Source organism: Pogoniulus pusillus, chromosome 38 (genome assembly GCF_015220805.1).
Source record: "Pogoniulus pusillus isolate bPogPus1 chromosome 38, bPogPus1.pri, whole genome shotgun sequence".
NCBI lineage: Eukaryota > Metazoa > Chordata > Aves > Piciformes > Lybiidae > Pogoniulus > Pogoniulus pusillus.
The window spans coordinates 396,260-418,460 of NC_087301.1; the positions used below are offsets into that span (position 1 = coordinate 396,260).

The 22,201-nt window shown below is 51.8% G+C and overlaps 1 protein-coding gene across 2 annotated transcripts in view; it reads left to right on the plus strand.

Annotated features, from left to right (window-relative positions):
• The window catches only part of NCAPD3 (non-SMC condensin II complex subunit D3), a 41,440-nt gene that overhangs the window by 4,806 nt on the left and 14,433 nt on the right, over window positions 1-22,201 (plus strand). The window contains exons 7-23 of one of the 2 annotated variants that reach the window (XM_064173072.1): window positions 114-201; window positions 2,367-2,500; window positions 3,340-3,412; window positions 4,539-4,664; window positions 5,854-6,106; window positions 6,843-6,905; window positions 7,081-7,164; window positions 9,963-10,036; window positions 11,520-11,654; window positions 13,553-13,773; window positions 16,490-16,681; window positions 17,005-17,102; window positions 17,478-17,593; window positions 18,669-18,776; window positions 19,862-19,973; window positions 20,056-20,163; window positions 21,644-21,882. In XM_064173072.1, coding sequence (XP_064029142.1) covers window positions 114-201; window positions 2,367-2,500; window positions 3,340-3,412; window positions 4,539-4,664; window positions 5,854-6,106; window positions 6,843-6,905; window positions 7,081-7,164; window positions 9,963-10,036; window positions 11,520-11,654; window positions 13,553-13,773; window positions 16,490-16,681; window positions 17,005-17,102; window positions 17,478-17,593; window positions 18,669-18,776; window positions 19,862-19,973; window positions 20,056-20,163; window positions 21,644-21,882 — 2,224 coding nt within the window. The remainder of the gene's footprint in view (window positions 1-113; window positions 202-2,366; window positions 2,501-3,339; window positions 3,413-4,538; window positions 4,665-5,853; window positions 6,107-6,842; window positions 6,906-7,080; window positions 7,165-9,962; window positions 10,037-11,519; window positions 11,655-13,552; window positions 13,774-16,489; window positions 16,682-17,004; window positions 17,103-17,477; window positions 17,594-18,668; window positions 18,777-19,861; window positions 19,974-20,055; window positions 20,164-21,643; window positions 21,883-22,201) is intronic. The other variant, XM_064173071.1, reaches the window with a different exon arrangement.

A 22,201-nucleotide genomic window follows, 5' to 3' on the forward strand; every position in this document is an offset into this window, starting at 1 on the left:
TTTAGTGAATATTGAATATTTTCCAGTCAGTGAGCACGTTTGGTTCTAATAGTTGTAGTCAAAATGTTCCTCTGATGAGAGATGAAGACAGCCCTTTGCCTTCTTTTGCTTAGGCATCTTAATGAAGCCGAGTACATTCCTGAGCTGGCCTATTATGGACTGCGCTTGCTGTGTTCCCCTCTGCACGGTGCAGAAGATAAGGTAAAAGTTGGACCAGATCTTACAGTCACCTTTGTCCACCCCAGTCCTTATGTCCCTTGGCTTGTACAGTGATGCGTTTCATGGTCACTGCATTCTGTGCTCTGGTGACTCCTGGGGCGGATGAATCGAACCCAGAGGGCAGGATAGCTGCAGTGGGATTAGATCTGTGTGTCTTAAGGGGAGTTCAGGTTTGCTGTGCTTGCCTGCTAGGTGGAGCTCCAGCACTGCTCGGCAGCCTGCGGCGGCGCTGCGCGATAGCGGAGCATGATTGGGAAGTGTTCTGAGCAGGGGATGGTAAGCAGGGCTGGATCTCGTTCCCAGAACGCTCTGTCGCCACGGCACATCCATTCGTACCAGGAATGGGGCTGCAGCTTTACCGTTTGTGAAACTGTCAAGCACTCTTTGTCATCTCCCACTCACCTGTGTGCTGCTCCTGTGCATGGGGCTTTGAATGTTGGGTGTGACCCTGCTGCGGTGTTCTCAGTCTGAAAAGCCCCTGAGCACTCGGGGCATTAGCAGCTGTCTAGTCAGGAAAGCCTGGAGCTCAGTGCACGCTGACCTGACACCCACCTGAGTGTCTGCCCAGCTTTAGCAGCCTTAGACCTGTGTGTTTCAGCCTCCCTAGTTTCTGAGCACAGCACAGGCTCCTCAAACTGCTGACATCTGTGGTGTCAGGAAGCTCTGCTTCTCCAACCTGCCACATCTTCCCTCCCTCTCCTGTTTGGCACAGAATCATGGAGTTGTTTTGGCTGGAGAAGCCCTCTAGGATCAACTCCAGTCATCAACCCAACCCCACCCTGGCCACTAAACCCTGTCCCCAAGTGCCATGGCCACACCTTTCCTGAACACCTCCAGGGATGGAGACTCCACCACCTCCCTGGGCAGCCTGTGCTGATCCCTGACCACTCTGGCAGCAAATAAATTGTTCCTCACCTCCAAACTGTAAGCTGCAGCACAGGAGGTTCCAGCTCAACACAAGGGGGAACTTCTTGGCTGGAAGGGTCCCAGAGCCCTGGCACAGGCTGCCCAGAGAGGTTGTGGAGTTTCCTCTGGGAGCCTTTCCAGGCCTGTCTGGATGTGTTCCTGTGTGACCTGATCTAGATTGGATGGCACTGCTCTGGCAGGGGGGTTGGACTGGATGATCTGTGGAGGTCACTTCCAACCCCTGACATCTGTGATCCTGTGAACCTAACCCTCCTCTAGCACAATTTCAAGCTATTTCATCTCCTCCTATCACCTGATCCTAGGGATAAGAGTCCAACACCCACCTAACTGCAGCCTCCATTCATGGAGCTGCAGAGAGCAATGAGGTCTCTCTGCCTTCTCCACACTAACCCCCCAACTCCCTCAGCTGCTCCTCCCCAGCCCTGTTCTCCAGACCCTTCCCCAGCTTTGTTGCCCTTCTCTGGACATGATCTAGCAGAAGAGCTCTTTGAGAACAAAGACTCACGAGAGACTCTGCAAAGGTCTTCTAACAGCCAGCCTAAAACTGAACTGAACCTGTGCTCAGAGTGAGCCAGCAGTGTGCCCTGGTGGCCAAGAAGGCCAATGGCATCCTGGCCTGGATATGGAGCAGTGTGGCCAGCAGGACCAGGGCAATCCTTCTGCCTCTGTACTCAGCACTGGTCAGGGCACACCTTGAGTGCTGTGTCCAGTTCTGGACTCCTCCATTCAAGAGAGATGTTGAGGTGCTGGAAGGTGTTGAGAGAAGGGCAGCAAGGCTGGGGAGGGGCCTGGAGCACAGCCCTGTGAGGAGAGGCTGAGGGAGCTGGGGGGGTGCAGCCTGCAGCAGAGGAGGCTCAGGGCAGAGCTCATTGCTGCCTGCAGCTCCCTGAAGGGAGGCTGTAGCCAGGTGGGGTTGGGCTCTGCTGCCAGGCACCCAGGAATAGAACAAGGGGACACAGCCTCAAGCTGTGCCAGGGCAGGTTCAGGCTGGATGTTAGGAAGTTCTTCCCAGCAAGAGTGATTGGCACTGGAATGGGCTGCCTGGGGAGGTGGAGTCAGTGTCCTTGGAGGTGTTTAAAAAGAGACTGGATGAGGCACTTAGTGCTAGGGTTTAGCTGATAGATGGTGTTGGGTGATAGGTTGGACTTGATGATCTCAAAGGGCTTTTCCAACCTGATGAGCTCTGACTCTGTGGCCTGCAAATAACCTTTCCTTTCCAGATCCTTCGCCATGCCCTCCGGCGCATCCTTGATGTCATCCTGATGCAGGAGGCTGGGGTGGGCTCCAGATACGTGACCCTTGCCATCACCTCAGCTGTGACCTCTGCCAGGAATCAGGCTATAAAATTCATCAGGTGAAGCATAGAGCTCTGGCACTACTCTTCCTGGGAATACCTGCTCAGGGGGGTTGTGGAGCATCCCTCTCTGGAGATATTCCAAACCTGCCTGGATGCATTCCTGTGTGGTCTCTTATAAGTGATCCTGCTCTGGCAGGGGGCTGGACTGGATGAGCCTTTGAGGTCCCTTCCAACCTCAAACACTTTGAGATTCTGTGATTCTTCTTGTCATGCCTTGGCTTTTCTCTTTAGCTGCTAAAGGGATGAGATAAAGTGGCACTGACTTTGAAGTTGTTTGTGCAAATGAGCTTTAATTAAAGTGTCTGTAATGGGAATTCACTGAGCTTGCTGGTGGAGGGCAAAGAAGGCTCTGTTTGACAGAGAAGCAGGAGCTACCTTCTGTGCTTTGCTTGATGTCAGCCTTCTAGGTTTTGTAGTTTGCTGCAAAGTAATGTAAAGGAGATAAAGATTTAACTGGAGCTCACTTCTTGCCTCTTTACTTTCTCTTGCTTAGACACAGGCAAAAGAGGTCTTTATTATTTCCCCTGCCTGGGAATCCCTATTGTTAGAAAGGGCTTTTTGTGAACAGATCCCAGGACAGCAGGTAGTGTAGACAGAATGAAGGAGCTTTCCTCATTGTCCTTCTGCTTGTAGAAAGGGAATGGAAGAAACATTCCTGCCTGCAAAGCCAGTGGAGAGAGCAAGGAGGGCTGCTCCCTGCCCCTCTGCTGTTGGACTAGTGCTTGTGATTCCAGAACTCCTGAAACTCATTCCCAAGGGAATGGCCTCAATTTGATTCTTCTTGCTCTGTTCTCAACCCAGCCTCCTTAAAATCTGCTTGTCCTGCTTCTCTGCAGTTCTGTGGTGGATGAGCTGAAGGAAGCTGTTTTCCCTGTCCTCCGAACCTTCCTGCAGTACATCTGTACCAAGGTATGCTGAGCTCTGGGGCACGCTGGGCACACTGCAGTGTCTGCAGCGCTCAGGGAGTCTGCTTGCACAAGATTTTGTAAGGAGTGAAAGACTTTTTTCATCCTTGGCATATTTCTTGACAGCCTGGTTGTGTTTTGATCTCTGCCAGAGAATACTGTGGGGGAACACTTCCTCATTCACAGCTAATTGTGCCCTGCTTGTGACCTGTCCTAACTCTGCTGTTGCTTTCACCCCTGATTTGATAGAGGAAAGTGAGTTCTGAGAGCAATTTGCCTGACCTGGACACTGTCCTGTGGTAATACTGCCTCTGGATTTAACCCAAGCTGCAGCTTTGCCTTGGGAGATCTACTCCATGACCAAGGGAGCTGTGATGGTTTCCCCAGTCATGGCATATCTTTGGTTGGAAGAGACCTTCTAGATCATCTCCTCCAACCTTGGATTCAGCCCTGCTGGGTCACCACTGAGCTATGTCCCCAAGCACCAGGTCCACACACAACATTTGAATACCTCCTAGGATGGTGTCAGTGCCATGGGCAGCCTGGTCCAGTGTTTGAGAACCCTTTCAGAGAAGAAAGACTTCCTGATGTCCAGCCTAAACTTTCCCTGGCACAGCTGGCATCCAATTCCTTTTGTCATAGAAGCATTCAGGTTGAAAAACACCCTTGAGATCATCAGGTCCAGCCACTAAGCCTACTCCACCAAGTTCACCACATGCTAAGTGCCACATCTAAAAGACCTCTTAGATAATCCAGTCCAACCCCACCCCAGCATGCACATGGTCATGCCATGGTCACACGTCCCTGGGCAGCAAGTGCCAATGCCTGACCACTTACAGTGAAAAAAAGGTCCTTGCCATCAGGGAGCAGAGGTTGTCCCTCTTCTCACTCCCCCTCGGGGTGCTGTGGAGAGCAAGGAGGTCTCCCCTCAGCCTCCTCTCCAAACTAAGCAGCCCCAGCTCCCTCAGCCGCTCCTCACAGCACTTGTGCTCCAGGCCCAGGTGGTTGTTGAATGTGACCCTATCACCTTATTAAATAAAAATTAATACTTCCTTAAGCCCTGAGAAGGCTTTCTGGAGCTAGAGCAGAGCATGTGACTGTCCTGCCCTGCACCTGCCCTTGTTTTTCAGGTCCCAGACAAGGCTGAGTACCGCACGTACGCCGCACAGGCCGTGGTGACTTTGCTGAACAAACTCCCTTCTGCTGAGTTCGCTGACTTCATCTCCTGGCTCTATAAATACTCCAGGCACACTAAAGTAAGTGCATCTCCTGGGGCTTCCAGGACTCAGAGACAGCAGTGTGGTGAAGAGGAAGGGTTCAGCAGCACTACTGAGCAGTGTTATTACTGCTGGTACCTGAAGATGGGTAATAGGAGCAGGCCATGCCTGTGTTGGCTTCAGTTAACACAATCATAGATCACCTGGGCTGGAAAAGACTTCTGAAGGTCATCCAGGGACATTCTTGCAGTCAGCAGGGACATTCTCAACTAGATCAGGTCTCTTAGAAACTTGTCAAGCCTCTCTAGGAATGGAGTCCAACCACCTCCCTGGGCAACCTGCTCACAGGATGTCAGGGGTTGGCAGGGACCCAAAGAGATCATCCAATCCAAATCTCTGCCAGAGCAGGACCATCCAATCTAGCTCAGGGCACACAGGAACACATCCAGACAGGCCTGGAAAGGCTTCACAGAAGGAGACTCCACAACCTCTCTGGGCAGCCTGTGCCAGGGCTCTGGGACCCTTCCAGTCAAGAATTTGCCACTTGTGTTGAGCTGGAACCTCCTGTGCTGCAGCTTCCATCCATTGCTGCTTGTCCTATCCCAGGGAGCAGTGAGCAGAGCCTGTCCCCTCCTCCTGACCCCCAGCCCTCAGTTATAGACATTGATTAAATCTCCTCTCAGTCTTCTCTTCTCCAGCCTAAGCAGCCCCAGGTCCCTCAGCCTCTCCTCACCAGGCGATGCTCCAGTCCCCTCATCATCCTCATAGTCCTCTGCTGGACTCTCTCCAGCAGATCCCTGTCTCTCTTGAACTAAAGAGCCCAGAACTAAAGGCAGTACTCGAGATGGAGTCTCACCAGGGCAGTGCAGAGGGGGAGGAGAAGCTCCCTTAATCTGCTGAACACATTTCTAGCATTCCACCCCCCTCATGGTGCAGAGCTTGTTCCTTGCATCCAACCCAAACCTCCTCTTCTCCAATTTTCAACCATCCTCCCTTTTCCTATCACTGCAGGCCTTTGGGGACATTCCCTCTGCAGCCTTCTTGTTGACCCCCTTCAGGTGCTGGAAGGCTGCTGTTAGGTCTCCCTGGAGCCTTCTCTTCTCTAGGCTGAGCAACATCAAGAGAAGCCCTTCAAAGCTGTGGACTTCAGCTCAGCAGAAACACTTGAAAGGTTTTTGTGAAGAGCCTTTTCCCTAACAGATCTCCTGGTGTGCTTTTCTGCCAACAGGTTGCCTACAGAGTGTTTGCTCTTGATGTAGTCTTGGCTTTGTTGGAGGTGCCTGAAAGGAATGTGGACAGCTCCTTGTCCCTGGATCAACAGAAGTTTCTAAGGCATCAGTTTCTGGTGCAGGTGATGGTGTTTGGTCGCTGCTCAGACAGAGCCCCTGCAGTCCGCAGCAAGGCTTTAAGCAGCTTTGCCCACTGCCTGGAGATGAAAGGTGCTCCTGCCTCGGAGAGCATCCAGGTCTTGCTGCAAAGCTGTAAGTGCTGTGGAGGAACTGAGCAGTGAAAGCATTTCTCCAGCCTTCTGGGAAATAACTGCTGGGAGACAGAATTGGCTGTCAGGAAGTTGAGAACCTGCACGTAGTGTCCTTGTGTGAGAATTCTGGAGGGGGTTGGGAGGGACCTTCCAGACCATCCAGCGCCAGCCTCCCTGCCATGGGCAGGGACACCTCCCACCAGCCTAGACTGCTGAAGGCCTCCTCCAGCCTGGCCTTGAATGCCTCCAGGGAGGGAGCAACCACAACCTCCCTGGGCAACCTGTGCCAGTGTCTCCCCACCCTCACTCTAGAAAACTTCCTCCTCCTCTGCCCTCTCAATCTCCCCTCTCCCAGCTGAAGCAGTAACAGCAGTTTGGGTACTCACAAAGCCTTTTTGGAAGGAATTTTTTTCTGGTCTAGAAGCTCTAAATGGAGATTCCTCCATGAGATACCTTTGAAAGATATTTACAGATGACTGAAATTGCTCATTGAGGAGAGAGGGAAAAAATGGATTCTTGCCTGACAGTTGATTAAATCTTGACTTGCCTTTTGCTTCTGCTAAGTTGTTTCGTTCGTGATTGGCATCCAGAACTCCCTCAGGTGTGCTAAAGGCCAGATGGCACAATTCAGGAGTCTGCACATAGCTTGCTTGGCTGAAAAAATCCCCAGGAATGACAAAACAGCCAAGATGAAAATACTTCCTTTAATAGCATTTTCTTACATTTCTTTTTGGCAGCCTCTGACCACACAGCCCTGGATGGAAACACAAACACTGCGAGCACGATAGGCAGTGCAGAAGGTACAGACTCATTCTCTTCTAGTAAGTCTCAGGCTTTTCTTGGCATGCCACTACTAAAAATACACCCATCTGCCAAACCTGGGGCATGCAGGAGGCTCTCTGTTTAACAGGAACCAGATGAACATTTCCCCTTTTTTTTCTTTCCATTCTGAAGCTTTTCCCTTCTCCCTTTCAGCTGTGTCCAACCACGCCCTGAGGACCCTGCCTGCTTTCAAAACCATGGAGCTGAGTGACAGCAGTGATCCCACCCTGCACAATGGTATGCCAAGATGACACCAGGCTTTCCAGGTCACTTCTCCAACCCTTAACTGAAATTGGACTTTGTCACAGAATTGCAGAATCAGTCAGGGCTGGAAGGGACCACAAGAATCAGCCAGACCCAACCCCCCTGCCATGAGCAGGAACACCTCGCACTGGATCAGGCCGTCCAGAGCCTCATCCAGCCTGGCCTTAAACACCTCCAGGGATGAGGCTTCCAACACCTCCCTATCACTACCTGACAGCCTAAAACATCCCTCTCCAAATTTCTTGTAGCCCCCTTCAGATACTGAAAGGTCACAAGAAGGTCACATTGGAACCTTCTCCTCTGCAGACTGAACAGCCCTCACTCCCTCAGTCTCTCCTCATAGGAGAGCTGCTCCATCCCATTCTTCAAAGCAAGCAGAGGGAACTTTCTGCAGAGCTGTTTAAAAAGCCCCAGTCAGGAGTGCTGCAGGGGGTGGAAGTGCCAGCCAGAAAGAAAAACTCTTCCTCCTCGAGTCTGATGAATACCTTGGTCTTGAAAGACCCATGTTCATTTGTGTGAATGTGGTGGCAATACTGCTGAAGAGCAGGTAACTTACTCCTTCCTAAAAATGGTAATTGATGTTGGATATTATAGTTGTAACTCCATAAATTTCGAGGTAATTAAATCTCTTGCTCCAGTGCACAAAGAACTAATCTCTCTTTGCTACATGAAACACAGCACCACTGCCTGCCACCTCTGTCTGGGGAAGGGTTCCCTCCCCCTGCAGGCTGGCAGTGTGGGGAAGGGTTCCCTCCCCCTGCAGGCTGGCAGTGTGGGGAAGGGTTCCCTCCCCCTGCAGGCTGGCAGTGTGGGGAAGGGTTCCCTCCCCCTGCAGGCTGGCAGTGTGGTGTGAGGAAGGGTTCCCTCTCCTGCAGCATCAGGGATTGGCTGGAGTTAAATGTAAGGTACGAGGTTAGATGAGCTGCTGGGGAGTGAACGGCAAGCAGCTCCCTTGCTGATGGCATGAAATCAGCACGTGTTGGCTTTTGTGGCCAAGGTGCTCCCTCTCTGAGTCTCTTCCTTTCTCTTACACGTAAAACCTTTTCTTCCTAACCTTTAGGCCTCTGCCAATACCTTTAATCTCAGTTCTTGCTGCTCACCTCTGCTGAACTGCTGGCAATTCAATTCCCTGCTGGGTTCAGGTCCTGCCGTTGTGTCTTTGTTACGCAGCTCATGCTGCTCTTCACATGGGATCTCCCTCTCTATCTCTGTGAGCCAGGCTCCAGTCTTGCCCAGTGAAAGCTTGCTGTGAAACATTCCACTGATAGATGTCCTTAATCTGCTCTCTCAGATAGAAAAGTCCTCCAGGCCACTTGAGGTATTGTTCCCTGGTTAGTTGCAGACTGCTAGTGGCAGAGGATGCCTGGGTTTGCATCTGATAGCCATCTGAGCATGCACTTGGCACCAGGCAGGATAAGTGGAGAAAAGGGCTGGATGAGAAAGGACTGTCTGGAGCTCAGGAGGAAAGCTGGGATGCAGGGCTCTGAGTCAGCCGAGGTGCATTAGCAGAGCTGCCTGGCACATGCTTGTGTTTGGCTGAAGCCTGTGCTAATTTTGCACTTGTGTGAAGAGCAAAGGGCTGGCCTTGTAGAAGGGAAATAAACCTTAGCTGAGGGTAGTGAGAATGTGTTAAATGTATGGGGCTGGGGATAATCTGCAGGGCAAGGCATAGAATGGTACAATTGTTTGAGCTGGAGAAACCCTCTAAGATTACCCAGCACCACTACAGCCACTAGACCATGTCCCCAAGTGCCATGGCCACAGGTTTCTTTAATACCTCCAGGGATGGGGACTCCACCACCTCCCTGGGCAGCCAATTCCAACGCCTTGCAGCAAAGAAATTGTTCCTCATCTCCAACCTAACCCTCCCCTGGCACAATTTCAGGCCATTTCCTCTCCTTCCATCACCTCATACTAGGGGAGCAGAGCCCAACCCCCACCTCACTGCAGCCTCCTTTCAGGGAGCTGTAGAGAGCAATGAGGCCTCTCTTCAGCCTCCTCTTCAGGCTGAACACCCCCAGCTCCTTCAACTGCACCTCCCCTGCCCTGTTCTCCAGATCCTTCCCCAGCTTTGTTGCTCCTCTCTGGACACACTTCAGCTTGCCCCCAGTGCCCCTTGGCCATCCTTGAGCAGAGCCTGGTTGCATCCTCCTGACTCTGCCTTGCTCATCTTTAGCAGCAGCAGTGAGGGCAGCCCTCAGCCTCCTCTGCTCCAAGCCCCAGCTCCTTCAGCCTGTCTTCAGCAGGGAGTTGTTCCACTCCCTTAGCATCTCTGTGATTCTTCACTAGACCCTTTCAAGCAGTTCCCTGAGCTCATTCTTGAACTGAGGCATCTCTCTGTGCTCTGCCCTCAACATGTTTTTCCCACAGCTGGCAGGGTTAGTTGTGCTGCAGCCTTTGTTAGAGCTGTGCAGGAGGCTTCTGATGAGCCTTCAGGCTGGGAGGTAGCCTCACAGCTTTTCTGTACACAGATAAACACAGCAGCAACTACAGGTGGCTTTGGCTTTTGCTGCCTGTATCAAACGATTTGGTGTCTCACTTTCTCTTGTGATATGTCCTAAGATTTGTTGTCAAGTGAAAGAACTTGGAAGAATGGGCTGGGCTGGGCTTCCAGCTCAACCTGAATTATTTTGGGTGTTTTTTTGCTGTGTTTTATTCACACTCTGAAAGGCTCAGGAAACAGATTGTTGTTCAGAGCTGTGTTCCTCTTTGGGTGTTAGGGCTGCTAAGTGGTGGTGAGGCTAAATCCTTTTCATTGTGCTTTTGGGTAGGAAAAGAAATTGTGGCCATGCTGAGGCTGAGAGCTGGGGACGAGAAGACCAATGTGAGGAGAGCTGCTCTCCAGGTATGTCTTCTGCATAGTTCTTTCTTCAGAGATATGCAGAATGATTTGGGTTGGAAGGAACCTTGAAGATCATCCAGTTCCAACCCCCTGCCATGGGCAGGGACACCTCTCGCCAACACAGATTGCTCCAGGCCTCATCTAACTTGGTCTTGAACACCTTCAGGGAGGAGGCATCCACAAGCTCCCTTGGCACCTGTACCAGTGTCTCCACCCCTCACTGGAAAGAATTTCTTCCCACTCTCCACTCTGTCTCCTCTCTCCCAGCTCAAAGCCATTGTCCCTCCTCCTTTCACTCTGACCCTTGTCAGAAGTCCCTCCCCAGATTTCTGCAGCCCCTCTCGGATCATAAGTCCCCAGGCCGCAGTGCCAAGGGAGCTGTGCTGTAGCCTTGCCCACCTGTGGCTGCCTGTGCTCCCTGCAGAGTGCCTGCAGGCAAATAATGCAAGCATCATGATGGAAAATTTTTCTAGTGCTCTTGCTGGCATTCTCTTCTTCTGTCATTTGGAGGAGAGGCTCTTCTCAAATGTCAATAGGCATTTCAATTAAGTGACTTCCTTATAAACTGAAGCATATGAGCTGCTCAGTTTGTTTTGACCTTGTTAACAAAGAGATTAGGATGTCTGCAGCCTCTCTTGGAGGTGTGCTTGGCTGTGCTCCTTGCTCAGTCCTCTAAAATGAAGCCATTAGCTTTTAAAGAGACAACTACAAGGGGGACTTCACCCTCCTAAGAACCAGTTCACTTCAGCACAGCTCTTCCTTCTTTCACACAGCGAATTGAGCTTCCCAGCTAAGGCTTTACATTTGTTTCAGTCACAGAATTGTTCTGGTTGGGAAAGACCTTTAAGATTGTCCAGTCCTCAGCCCAACACCACCAGTGCCATTAAATGATGCCATGGCCACATCTTTGGTACACTTCCAGGGATGGGCACTCCACTGCCTTCCTGGACAGCCTATTCCAGTCCCTGACCGCTCCTGCAACAAAGCAACTGTTCTTCATCTCCAGCCTAACCCTCCCCTGGCACAACTTGAGGCTACTTCCTCTCGAATCACCTGATCCCAGGGAGAAGAGTCCAGCCCTCACCTCACTGCAGCCTCCTTTCAGGGAGCTGTAGAGAGCAATGAGGTCTCCTCTTCTGCAAGCTGAACAACCTCAGATCCCTCAGCTGCTCCTCATAGGAAGAGTTCTCCAAACGTTCCCTAGTGCCAGAGACACCTGGACACCTGATTTGCAAGGGGAAGTTGTGGCATTCAGCCTATCCTGCTGCTGTTGTAGGATCAGAATGACTGCAGAGATGTTTTCTGTGTCGTTCTGCATCCCTTGGCTGTGCCCAGTGCTCATAAATTGTTCATGTGGTGTTTTGCTCTCAGTGAGATAAATTAACCTGCAGTTGCAGTTGGCAGGGGGTAGATTGCGTTTCTGGTCTGCTCCCCACTGCACAGGGGCCACCTTCCCATCAGAACTGTGCTGCTGTTTCACTCGCAGGTCTTTACGAGCATGCTGAAGCACAAAGTGATCCCCTGCTCCTCGGAGGATTTGGCTGCTCTCCAGGACCACTGCCGGGACCCAGCAGTCTCCGTGCGGAAGCAGGCGGTGCAGGCTCTGACCGACCTCCTCCTGGTGCGCACAGCGGATTCGCGGCTGGGCTGGAAGGGACCTTGGAGCTCATCCAGCTCCAACCCCCTGCCATGGGCAGGGACACTTCCCACCAGCACAGGCTGCTCAGGGCCTCATCCAGCCTGGCCTTGAACACCTCCAGGGAGGAGTCATGCACAAGTCCCTGGGCAACCTGTGCCAGTGCCTCACCACCTTCCCTCTGAAGAATTTCTTCCTCCCCTCCAGTCTCAGTCTTCCCTCTTCCAGCTCAAAGCCGTTGTCCCTTGTCTTGCCCCACCCAGCCTTTGCCAGAAGTCCCTCTCCAGCTCTCCTGTAGCCCCTTCAGGTACTGAAAGGCTGCTCTGAGCTTTCCTCAGAGCTTTCTCCTCTCTAGGCTGAAGAACTCCAGCTCTCCCAGACTGTCCCCATAGGGGAGGTTCTCCAGCCCTGTTTTTGTGGCATTCTCTGGATGCACTGCAGTAGTTCCATGTCTTTTTGTGCTGGGGGCACCAGAGCTGGAGGCAGTGCTGCAGGTGAAGTCTGAGCAGAGGGGCAGAATCCCCTCCCTGCTCTGGCTGCAGCCAGCACACAGCTAGCTCTGGGCTGCATCCCGAGATCTTCTGCAGACGTGAGATGAGTGAGCTGTTAAAAGAGGGAGGAAGCAGCCAGATCTGGTCCACGTCAACTGCTCATTCAGGGAACTGCATTTTATGGCTGTGTTGAGGGTTGGGCTTTTTATTGCCTTTTGCCTTGGAAGCCATGACTCATCCTGCTCTGTGCCTGCCACTTGTCGGATGCCTCCGACTGCTGGAAACGTTTCTTTCCCTGACTTGATTTGTGTGTCATGAAGGAAAAATGTTTGAGTTGCTGACCTTCTGGAGTTCTAAAACCCCTCTGAATCACTCCTAAGACGTAATGTGGAGATGATAGCACTGCAATATTTTCCTTTCTCTTCTATTTATTCACTAAGGGTTAGGAGCTGAGGCTTGGAGCAGGAGGTTTATATTAAGCAAAGCTCTCAGGTTCTTTTTGGTTTTGCTGTTAAATCATCTGCTCTACAGCTTTATTGCAGTACTGTTCTAATTATTTATAGGGTTTCAACCCAGCTATTGCCAGGCCTTTAGCAGAAGCAGCAGGTATCTTGATCACACATATGATCAAATCCCTCCTGGTGTCAAGGAGATGCAAGTTTTCTTGTTCCATCTGCTGCCACCTTGCAGTGCTGGGTGAGCAGTGTGCTGGGGTTTACTAAAACATGTTATCAAACTCAGTAGCTGAATCTGGAAGCTTCTGTAGCTGAAGAGAGGGGATTCTTCCCCTCTGATCTGCTCTGGGGAGACCTCTCCTGCGGTACTGTGTCCAGCTCTGGAGTCCTCTGCACAAGGAGGATGTGGAGCTGCTGGAGCTGGTCTAGAGGAGATCACCAAGATGATCAGAGGGCTGGAGAAGCTCTCCTATGAGGACAGGCTGGGAGAGTTGGGGCTGTTCAGCCTGGAGAAGAGAAGGCTCCAGGGACACCTTAGAGCAGCACTTCAGTATCTAAAGTGGACCTGCAGGCAGGCTGGGGAGGGACTGTTCAGAAGGGCCTGTGGGGGTAGGATGAGGGCAATGGTTTGAAACTGGAGCAGGGCAGATTTAGGTTGGACATCAGGAGGAAGTTCTGCACAATGAGGCTGGTGAAATACTGGAACAGGTTGCCCATAGTGGTAATGGAAGCCTCATGCCTGCAGACATTCATGATCAAATTTTATGTGGGCCTGAGCAACCTGCTCTAGTTGGAGATTTCTCTACTCAGTGCAGGGGGTCTGAAGATGACCTCTGAGCCTCCCAACCCAATGCATCCTGTGATTCATCTTCCACAGTGCAGATGAGATCGTCTAACTGTTTCCAGATATTTCTGATCCAAGATGTGTTTCCCTCAGGCTCAGCACTACAATGTCCTCGTGCAGAAGGCCTGGCTGAAAGGAGTGGTGCCTGTCGTGATGGACTCTGAAACATCTGTCCAAGAAAAGGCCTTGGATTGCCTTGATCAGCTCCTGCTGCAGTGTATCAAAAGCTATCATAAATTCAGGAGTGAGGACAAGGAGCAGACTCTAGCATGGGATCTCCTTACCCTCTTGACTTCAGAAGAGCAGGAGCTGAAGTAAGTGCATTTCCTCCTGCCTGCTTTGGGGCCCTGCTGGCTCTCCTGTAGCAGCTGTGTCCCCTGCAGCCCATGCTTGTCACCTTTGTGTTGGTATGCAGGGACAGGAGCCTGGGATTTCTGTTACTTTGAGTCCTGTTAGAATATGCAGGTTATGGCTTACAGAAGGAAATTGCCTCTTGACTGGAGGAGCAAGATAAGGCTGCGAGCTGATACTCTGAGTGCTCTCATTCACTCTCTGGCCACAGGCCATTAGCTATCAGAGTTTACACCCTGGTGAAATGCAGGTGCTGCCCATTGTACAAGAGCAGCAAACTACACTTACTGGCTTGAGTTTTTCAGCTCTTTCAATTCCCTGCTTGAAACCATCCCTGTAAGTGAACGATACTGCTGGAGGTGGAAGCCTCACACGGCAAGGTGCTTGTGTTCACTGAATCACAGCATGTCAGGGGCTGGAAGGGACCTTCAGAGCTCATCCAGTCCAACCCCTGCCAGAGCAGGATCACCCAGAGCAGACCACACAAGAGTGTGCCCAGGCAGGTCTCGACTATCTCCAGAGAGGGAGACTCCACAGCCCCCCTGGGCAGCCTGTGCCAGGCTCTGGCACCTCACGGGAAAAATTCCTCCTCGTGCTTAAATGAAACTTCCTCTGCCTCAGCTTCCAGCACTGCCCCTTGTGCTGGCACTGGCATCACCCAGCAGAGCCTGCTCCAGCCTCTGGCACTCACCTGCACATCTTTATAACCATTGCTGAGGTCACCTCTGTCTCTTCCTCTCCAAGTTCTCACCCCAGCTCCCTCAGGCTCTCCTCCTCACAGAGCTGTTCCATTCCCTTCACCATCTTTGTGGCTCTGTGCTGGACTCTGTCAAGCAGTTCTATGTCCCTCTTGAGCTGGGGAGCCTGATGAGGAAAGGGTGAGAGCCCTGGGGCTGGTTAGCCTGGAGAAGAGAAGGCTGAGAGGAGATCTCATTAATGTCTATAAATATCTGAGGAGTGGGCACAAGGAAGGTGCCAGCCTCTCCTAGGTGTACCCAGTGATAGGGCAAGGAACAATGGGTTCAAGCTGGAACCCAGAAAGCTCCACCTCTGCATGAGGAAAACCTTTGCTGTGAGGGTGCTGCAGCCCTGGCGCAGGCTGCCCAGAGAGGCTGTGGAGTCTCCTTCTCAGGAGCTTTTCCAGACCCACCTGGATGTGTTCCTGGGTGCCCTGCCCTGGGTGCCCCTGCTGTGGCAGGGTGGATTGGACTCAATGATGTCCAGAGGTCTCTTCCAACCCCTACCTTTCTATGATTCTGTGGTGAGAAGAATTCACCTTTCCTTGCTGCGGAGTGTTTTCACTTGCAGCTCTCTGCCTGAACTGGAGTATTCCTGTGTTGGAACAGGCTGCCCAGGGAGGTGGTAAAGTCCTCATCCCTTGGATAGGGCACTTTGAGACATGGTCTAGTGGTCATGTAGGTGTTTGGTAGAAGGTTGGACATGATCTTGGAGGCCTTTTCCACCCCTAGTGACTCTCTGATTCCCTAAGGAGTGTTTGGCATGCTGTTCTTGAGGTGTAGATAGCAGAAGGCATATTTAAGTCAACTGGAGGAGTTCTAATGGCAGGAGCAAGAGAAGATATCTAAAGAAAGGAGAACATCACCTTTAATTCTGCTCTCCAATATGTTCCTTGTCTTATGACAAATGGAATTATCCTGCCTTTTGCAGAGTGCTGTGGGAAGAAGCAGAAGCGAGGAGATGACACACAGCATGACAAGGACACAACATTGATTAAAGACAGCTGTATGTTTATTAGTCAACAGGGCATAATTGCTCAGGAATAGAAAATGAGCTACTGGTTGTGCTGCCTCACCAGCCTGGGAAGCTGTCACTGTTCTAATTTGGGCTATTTTATAACAGTTTGCAGCTTCATGCCACCTTCTTTCTGACCTCCAAGTACCTTGCAGCTTGATTAAACCTCACAGCTCTTTCAGGGTTAAATAGAAGAGAGGAGGAATTTCTGGTGCCTGAACGTTGCTGTGTCCTCTGCCATGGCACTGCTGCAGAGGCTTTGCTGCAGGTTGCTGAAGTGATGTTGTCCTGGTGTCACATAGCAGTTGGACCTTCTGCCCTAACTGACACAAGACTCTAAAGCCATGCTTGTGTGCTAGGTCTGTGCTGTAGTGCTCCGGACAAGAGAAGGCTCCAGGGAGGCCTTAAAGCTGCATTTCAATATCTGCAGGGGACCTGCAGGAAGCTGGGGAAAGGCTTTCCAGGGGCTTGTGGCGATAGGATGAGGGGCAGTGGTTTGGAACTGGAGCAGGGGAGGTCAAGGTTGGACATCTGGAGGAAGTTTTGCACAGTGAGGTTGGTGAAGTCCTGGAACCGGTTGCCCAGAGAGGGGGTTGAGGCCATGTCCATGAGGACACTGAAGGTTACGCTTGATGAGACCCTGAGCAATTGGGTCTAGTTGGAGGTGGCCATGCTGCCTGCAGGGAGGTTGGACAAGATGACCTTCCAACCCAGTGCAATCTGTGTCAGGACTATGAACTGAAAGGCTGGAAGTACTGCTGCCAGAATCCCTCATAGAAACGTTCTGAGGAGTGGCAGTGCCAAGCAGCAGCAGCTTTGTGCTGCTGCCCAGTGTAGCCTGGACAGGATGTTGGATTTTGCTTCCAGCATCAAGCCCAAACCTTTTGCTTACTCCTCCTTGAACTTCCTTTTCTTTCTTCCTCGTAGCCGTTTCCTGAGCAAAGCTTTTCAGTTGTGGTCCAGTCAGAAGAAGTTCACCTCCACTTTCATCAGCAATGTCATGTCTCATGTGGCAACAGAGCACACTGCCCCAGCCTGGATGTTACTAGCTAAGGTGGCAGGTTCCTCACCCAAGCTGGACTACTCCAAGGTCATTGAGTGCTGGGATGACATCAGCAGGTATGTGTCTGCTCTGAACCCATGCTGCGGGAGGAGGAGCAAAGCAAGCCAACGCCTTCTGCCCTTCCACAGGCAGCTTGCTGTGCAGCCGCTCGGAGCAGGGCTCTCGACTCGGGCAGGCAGCTCTGCAGCTAGGGGGCAAGCAATGAATGGCTCACAGATTTCTGTGCAGTAACCAACTCTTGCCTTAAGCTTTCTGAGTTTTCGTTTGCTCAGACAGCTCTGCCTTAATAATTCATACCCCAGCTGAAAGGATTTTTCTTCTGGCCTGTGGTGGTGTTGCTCTGTGTTAGTGTTACTTTGCCTGCTCTGCTGTTTTCCAGGCAGCAGAACACCAGCACTGCTACGACAGGACATGTCCTGGCTGTCATTGGGCATGTTGCAAAGCACCTTCCTAAAAGCACCTCTGAGAGGCTGATTGGTGAGTGACCCTGAGAAGTGCCGAGGGGAGGGGAAGGCTCATGCCTCCCACCTCAGACAATCATAGAGTCAATGGTTTGGGTTGGAAGGGGCCTTGAAGATCATCTAGTCCCAACCCTCTGCCATGGGCAGGGACACCTTGCACTAAACCAGGTCCACCTTGGCCTTGAACGCTTCCAGGAGCATCAATCCCATTGACTCCAGCCCTCCTCAGCTTCTGGTCAAACCCTCTTGGCATAAGCTGGGTGTCCCTTGCAGCACCCAAACTCTGCTCCAGCAGTAGGTTGCACGACACAACTCCCTCAGTTATTCCTCCTCTGTGAGCAGTTGAGCACCTCTGAAGACTCTCATTTTGCTGGTGTGCTTTTGTTTTCAGGTAGCATCAAGTGGTGGCTGAAGGAGTCTGGCTGTCCCTTGGAGGTGATCAGCCCAGCTGTAGAGACTCTGCAGAAGCTCTGCCATGCATATGCAGCTGTGCCCAAGGAGGCACAGGTGGGAACTTCAAATGTGGCTTTTGGAACAGCTTCTTTCACACCTAGGAGGACTCTGTCTTGAAGATTTGTCTCCACTCTGTAGCTTGGTAACTGTAAACAATCATAGAACCATGAAATGGCCTGGATTGGAAGGGACCCCCAAAGATCACCCAGTCCAACCCCTTCTGCTGTCAGCAGGGGCATCCTCAGCTAGATCAGGTTGCCCAGAGTCCTGTCAAGCCTCACCCTGAATACCTCCAGGGATGGGACCACAAGAAGATTTGACCCTGGCCACTTGACTACCTGTGCCTCAGAAGCTAGGGTGGGCTGATGGTTTCTTGGTGGTTTCGTCAAAGTCTTCCCTCGTAGCCCAGCAGTATGTTGGCTTGTAGCCAGATGCAGCTGTGCCTGTACCTTGGTCACCTCAGCACTTCCAGCACCTTAGCTGCCATGTCACAGAATGGTAGGGGTTGGAAGAGGCCTCTGGAATCCAACTCCTTCTTGAACTGGGGAGCTTAGAATTGGACAGAGTATTCCAGGTGTAGCCTCAGCTGGGCAGAGTAGAAGGGGAGTTAGAACCTTCCTTGACTTGCTGGTGCTGCTGGAAAGCTGTCAGCTGGAACAGGCAGCCATAGGGCTTTGGAAGGTAGCAAAAGGGAGATGGTGCTTTACTGTCACCATGATCTGGCACAGAATTAGCTGGGTTTGTTTCCACCCCTTGGAATTTGCATCATGCTTTCATCTGGATGGAAGTGCAGTTTCCACCCAACATCTCAAAATTCAAGCAGACAGCCTCAAATGTGTTGGAGAGACATGAAACAGCCACCTAAAACCTTCTTGTTGGAGTCTGTGATTGCTGTAATGAAGTAAACTTGGGGCTGTGGCTCATTAAAAAGGTGTTTTGACACTTGCACAGCAGTTTTGATGTGCAGGGAGAATCTTAGAGCTCTGAGGCACTGTCTGCTTGATTTCTGTAGCACCTAGATTACTGAAAGGACTTTGAGATTAGGGAGCCATGTCTAGATAGGTTTTTAAAGCTACATTTTCTTTATTAATTAAAGTGCTAAATTAATTTCTGTTTAATTATGGAACAGGAGCTGCTCAACCAGGTGTGTGGAGATTTGGTATCCACCTCTGCAAGCTATATTTCCAATATAGTCCTCAGAGAGGATGGTGCAGAGCAGCTGCAAGAAGATCTCTTGGTAAGTCTGGGTCTCCTGCACTGCTTGGTGGAGGGCTGCTGCAAACTGGTGCTGTGACCCTCCACAAATACCAGCTGGGGCACTGAGGTGCACACCTTGTGTGCCAGCTCCTGGTGGCAGCTGCTCTTTGTGGGAGGACAAACCAGCTCTACAGGACCATCCATCATCCAGCCCAGACATCAACCCACCACCACCATGGCCCCAAGGGCCATGACCACACCTTTCTGGAACACCCCCAGGGATGGGGACTCCCCCACCTCCCTGGGCAGCCTGTGCCAATCCCTGACCATTCTTGCAGCAAAGAAATTGTTCCTAAGCTCCAACCTAAGCCTCCTTTGAACCATTTCAGGCAATGTCCTCTCCTCCTGTCACCTAATACTAGGGAGAAGAGCCCAACCCCCACCTCATTTCAACCTCCTCTCAGGGAGCTGCAGAGAGCAATGAGGTCTCCTCTCAGCCTCCTCTTCTCCACACTGTGCACCCCCAGCTCCCTCATTTGCTCCTCCCCAGCCCTGTTCTCCAAATCCTTCCCCAGCTGCTTTGCCCTTCTCTGGACCTGCTGCAGCCCCTCAATGTCCCACTTGGAATGAGGGCCCAAAACTTAGCTCAGTATTTGAGATAAGGCCTCACCAGTGTCCAGCACAGGGGCACCATCACTGCACTGCTCCTGCTGGCCACACCACTGCAGATCCAGGTCAGGATGCTGGTGTTCCCTGCCAGCAGTGGCATTAAGGAGCTGGTGCCCTGTGTGTTTCTAACAAACTGGCTTTCTTCTTTGCTTTTTTTGCATTTCTTAGAGGAGCTGTTGGGGAAATCATCCTGTGAAACTCCCGGAGTGCTTTGAGGTCTATTCCAATGTTGTTAGTTGCTGAGGGCAGGGTCTAGCCTGCTAAGCACACACACCACCCCCACGCCTCCCTCCACCAGTTCTCTTTCAAAGCTTCTTCTGTTCTTCAGCCATTGCCACCTTGAAAGGAGTGAGGGAATTTCAGGTTGCTTTTGGAGGTGTAGCACAGCAGCTCCTGCTGACTTCATTTGCAGCTCAGCCGTTGCCTTTTGACTGCAGTGTTGCTCCCTCTCTGCAGGTGAGGCACCTCTTCATTCTGGGTGAAGCTGCACAGCTGTGTCCAGCCAAAGTGGAGAAACGAATCTTTCTTTTGATTCAGTCCATCCTGGCTGCTGGCAGCGAGGACCAAGGTGAGGCTTCCCCTTCCTGCCATCAGCTTTGCATCTGTGTAACAGAACAGCAGGTTTCATTCCTCACCTGTGCTTTTCCTAGTGTCCAGCTGTGCAGATGGTGAGGAAATTCCAGCTTCTCAGCCCCTCTCTCAGTTCAGAGGATCAGCCATGCCTCCAGTGATCAGAGCTCATGCCTTTGTGACTCTGGGTAAGTGCCGTGCTGCAGCAGAAGCCTGCCCTCAGGGAGGCAGTTCTCAGCCCTTCTGGTGGAAGTTCAGCTGGAAAGCTGTCATAGATTCATTGAGCTCCTGATGAGCAAAACCATGGCTTCATAGAATCACAGACTGGGTTGGGTTGGAAGGGATCTTAAAAGTCATCCAGTCCCACCCCCCCTGCCATGGGCAGGGACATCTCCCACCAGCACAGGTTGCTTAAGGCCTCATCCAACCTGGTTTTGGACACCTCCAGGGAGAGGACATCCGCAGCCTCCCTGGGCAGCCTCTTCCACCCTCAGTGGAAAAAATTTCTTTCTCTTATCAGTGGCAGCAGCCACAGTCCTCAGTGTTAGCACTGCCTCAGCTCCCAGCTTTCAGCAGTGCAGATATCCATAGTAACAAGTTGCACACACCACAAACAGGCTGCCAGGTGAGTGACTGCTGCTCTGGGTGGTTAATGCACCAGTAGTGATCAGTGAGTAGCAATGTCCTTCAGAATTGCTCTGCCCTTGTGCTTGGAGTTGGTCACTGGAGTTAGTCATTGTCCCTAGAGTTGTTTGGGTTGGAAAAGACCTCTGAGGCCATCCAGTCCAACCATCAACCCAACACCCCCATGGCCATCAAACTTTGTGCCCAGGTGCCATAGCCAGCACCGTTCTTGAACACCTCCAGGGCTGGGGATTCCACCACCTCCCTGTGCAGCCTCTGACCACTCCTGCAGCAAAGGAGTTGTTCCTCATTTCCAAGCTGACCCTCTTCCAGCACAATTCAGGCCATTTCCTATCACCAGATCTTACTTGTGCTCCATGGAAAATGAAGAAAACTTTCCGCTCGTGCTGCAGCTTAGAGCAGATTGTCTGCAGACAGTTGCTTGTTCCCAGCATGAGCTAGAGCTCCTCTGAGACAGAAGCTTGGTCAAATCTCCATCTCCAACGTTATGGAGAGCACTGAGTGAAAGTTCTGGGTTTTGTGGTACCTCTGTGGTTAGGAACAAGGCTCTTGCAGATAGACAGCATCCTTCTTTGCTTAACTGCTCTGGGGAGCTGAATGCTCCTGTGGAGAGCTTAGCAGTGCTGATGGAGCAGTGATGTTAGAAGACAGGCTGCTCTACATAGAGCTGGCTTAGTGGTGCATTTCGAGGTGGGTGTCTCCTATGACAGCTGGGGCTGTTCTTTTTAGCTGCCTTGAATAATACCCTGCACACAGAAATAGTTCTCCCTGAGGGAGGGAATTTGACATAGACCCACACTATAGGTCTGAGAGGAGTTTGGAAGAACTCCTTGAAGTAGCATTTCTTTGAGTGATGCTACAGCTTGCTCATCAAGTTTCAGCCTGTGTTTCTTGTTTACTCCCCTGCTTGTGTCCCGCTTCCTTTGCCGGCTCATACCGTACTCAGGGCCGGCAGTAGGCTGGGCCGTGGCGCTTGGAGAAGAGTCTGCTCACAGCACTGACAGTCTGGGCTCTGCTTCACAGGTAAATTGTGTTTGCAGCACGAGGAGCTGGCAAAGAAATGCATTGCAGCCCTGGCTCAAGAGCTGGAGGTGTCCCAGGCCGTGGCCGTCCGCAACAACGTCATCATCGTCATCTGCGACCTCTGCATCCGCTACACCTCCATGGGGGACAGATACATCCCCAACGTCTCCCTGTGCCTGAAGGACCCTGACCCCTTCATCCGCAAGCAGACCCTCATCCTGCTCACCAACCTCCTGCAGGTAATGCAGGCCTCAAGCATGTACTCAGCCTATGCTGAGTGCTGGCAGCCTGAGCAGCAAGTGGCATCTTTGAGCTCACAGAGCAGTGCACTTGGGAGAGGACTCCTGGACATCCATAGGTAGATTCAGAGAATGGGTTGGGTTGGAAGGGACCTTAAAGGTCATCCAGTTCCAACCCCCCTGCCATGGGCAAGGATACCTTCCACTAGCCCAGCTGCTCAAGGCCTCATCTAACTTGGCCTTGAACACCTTCGGGGAAGAGGCATCCACAAGCTCCCTTGGCACCTGTGCCAGTGTCTCCACCCCTCACTGGAAAGAA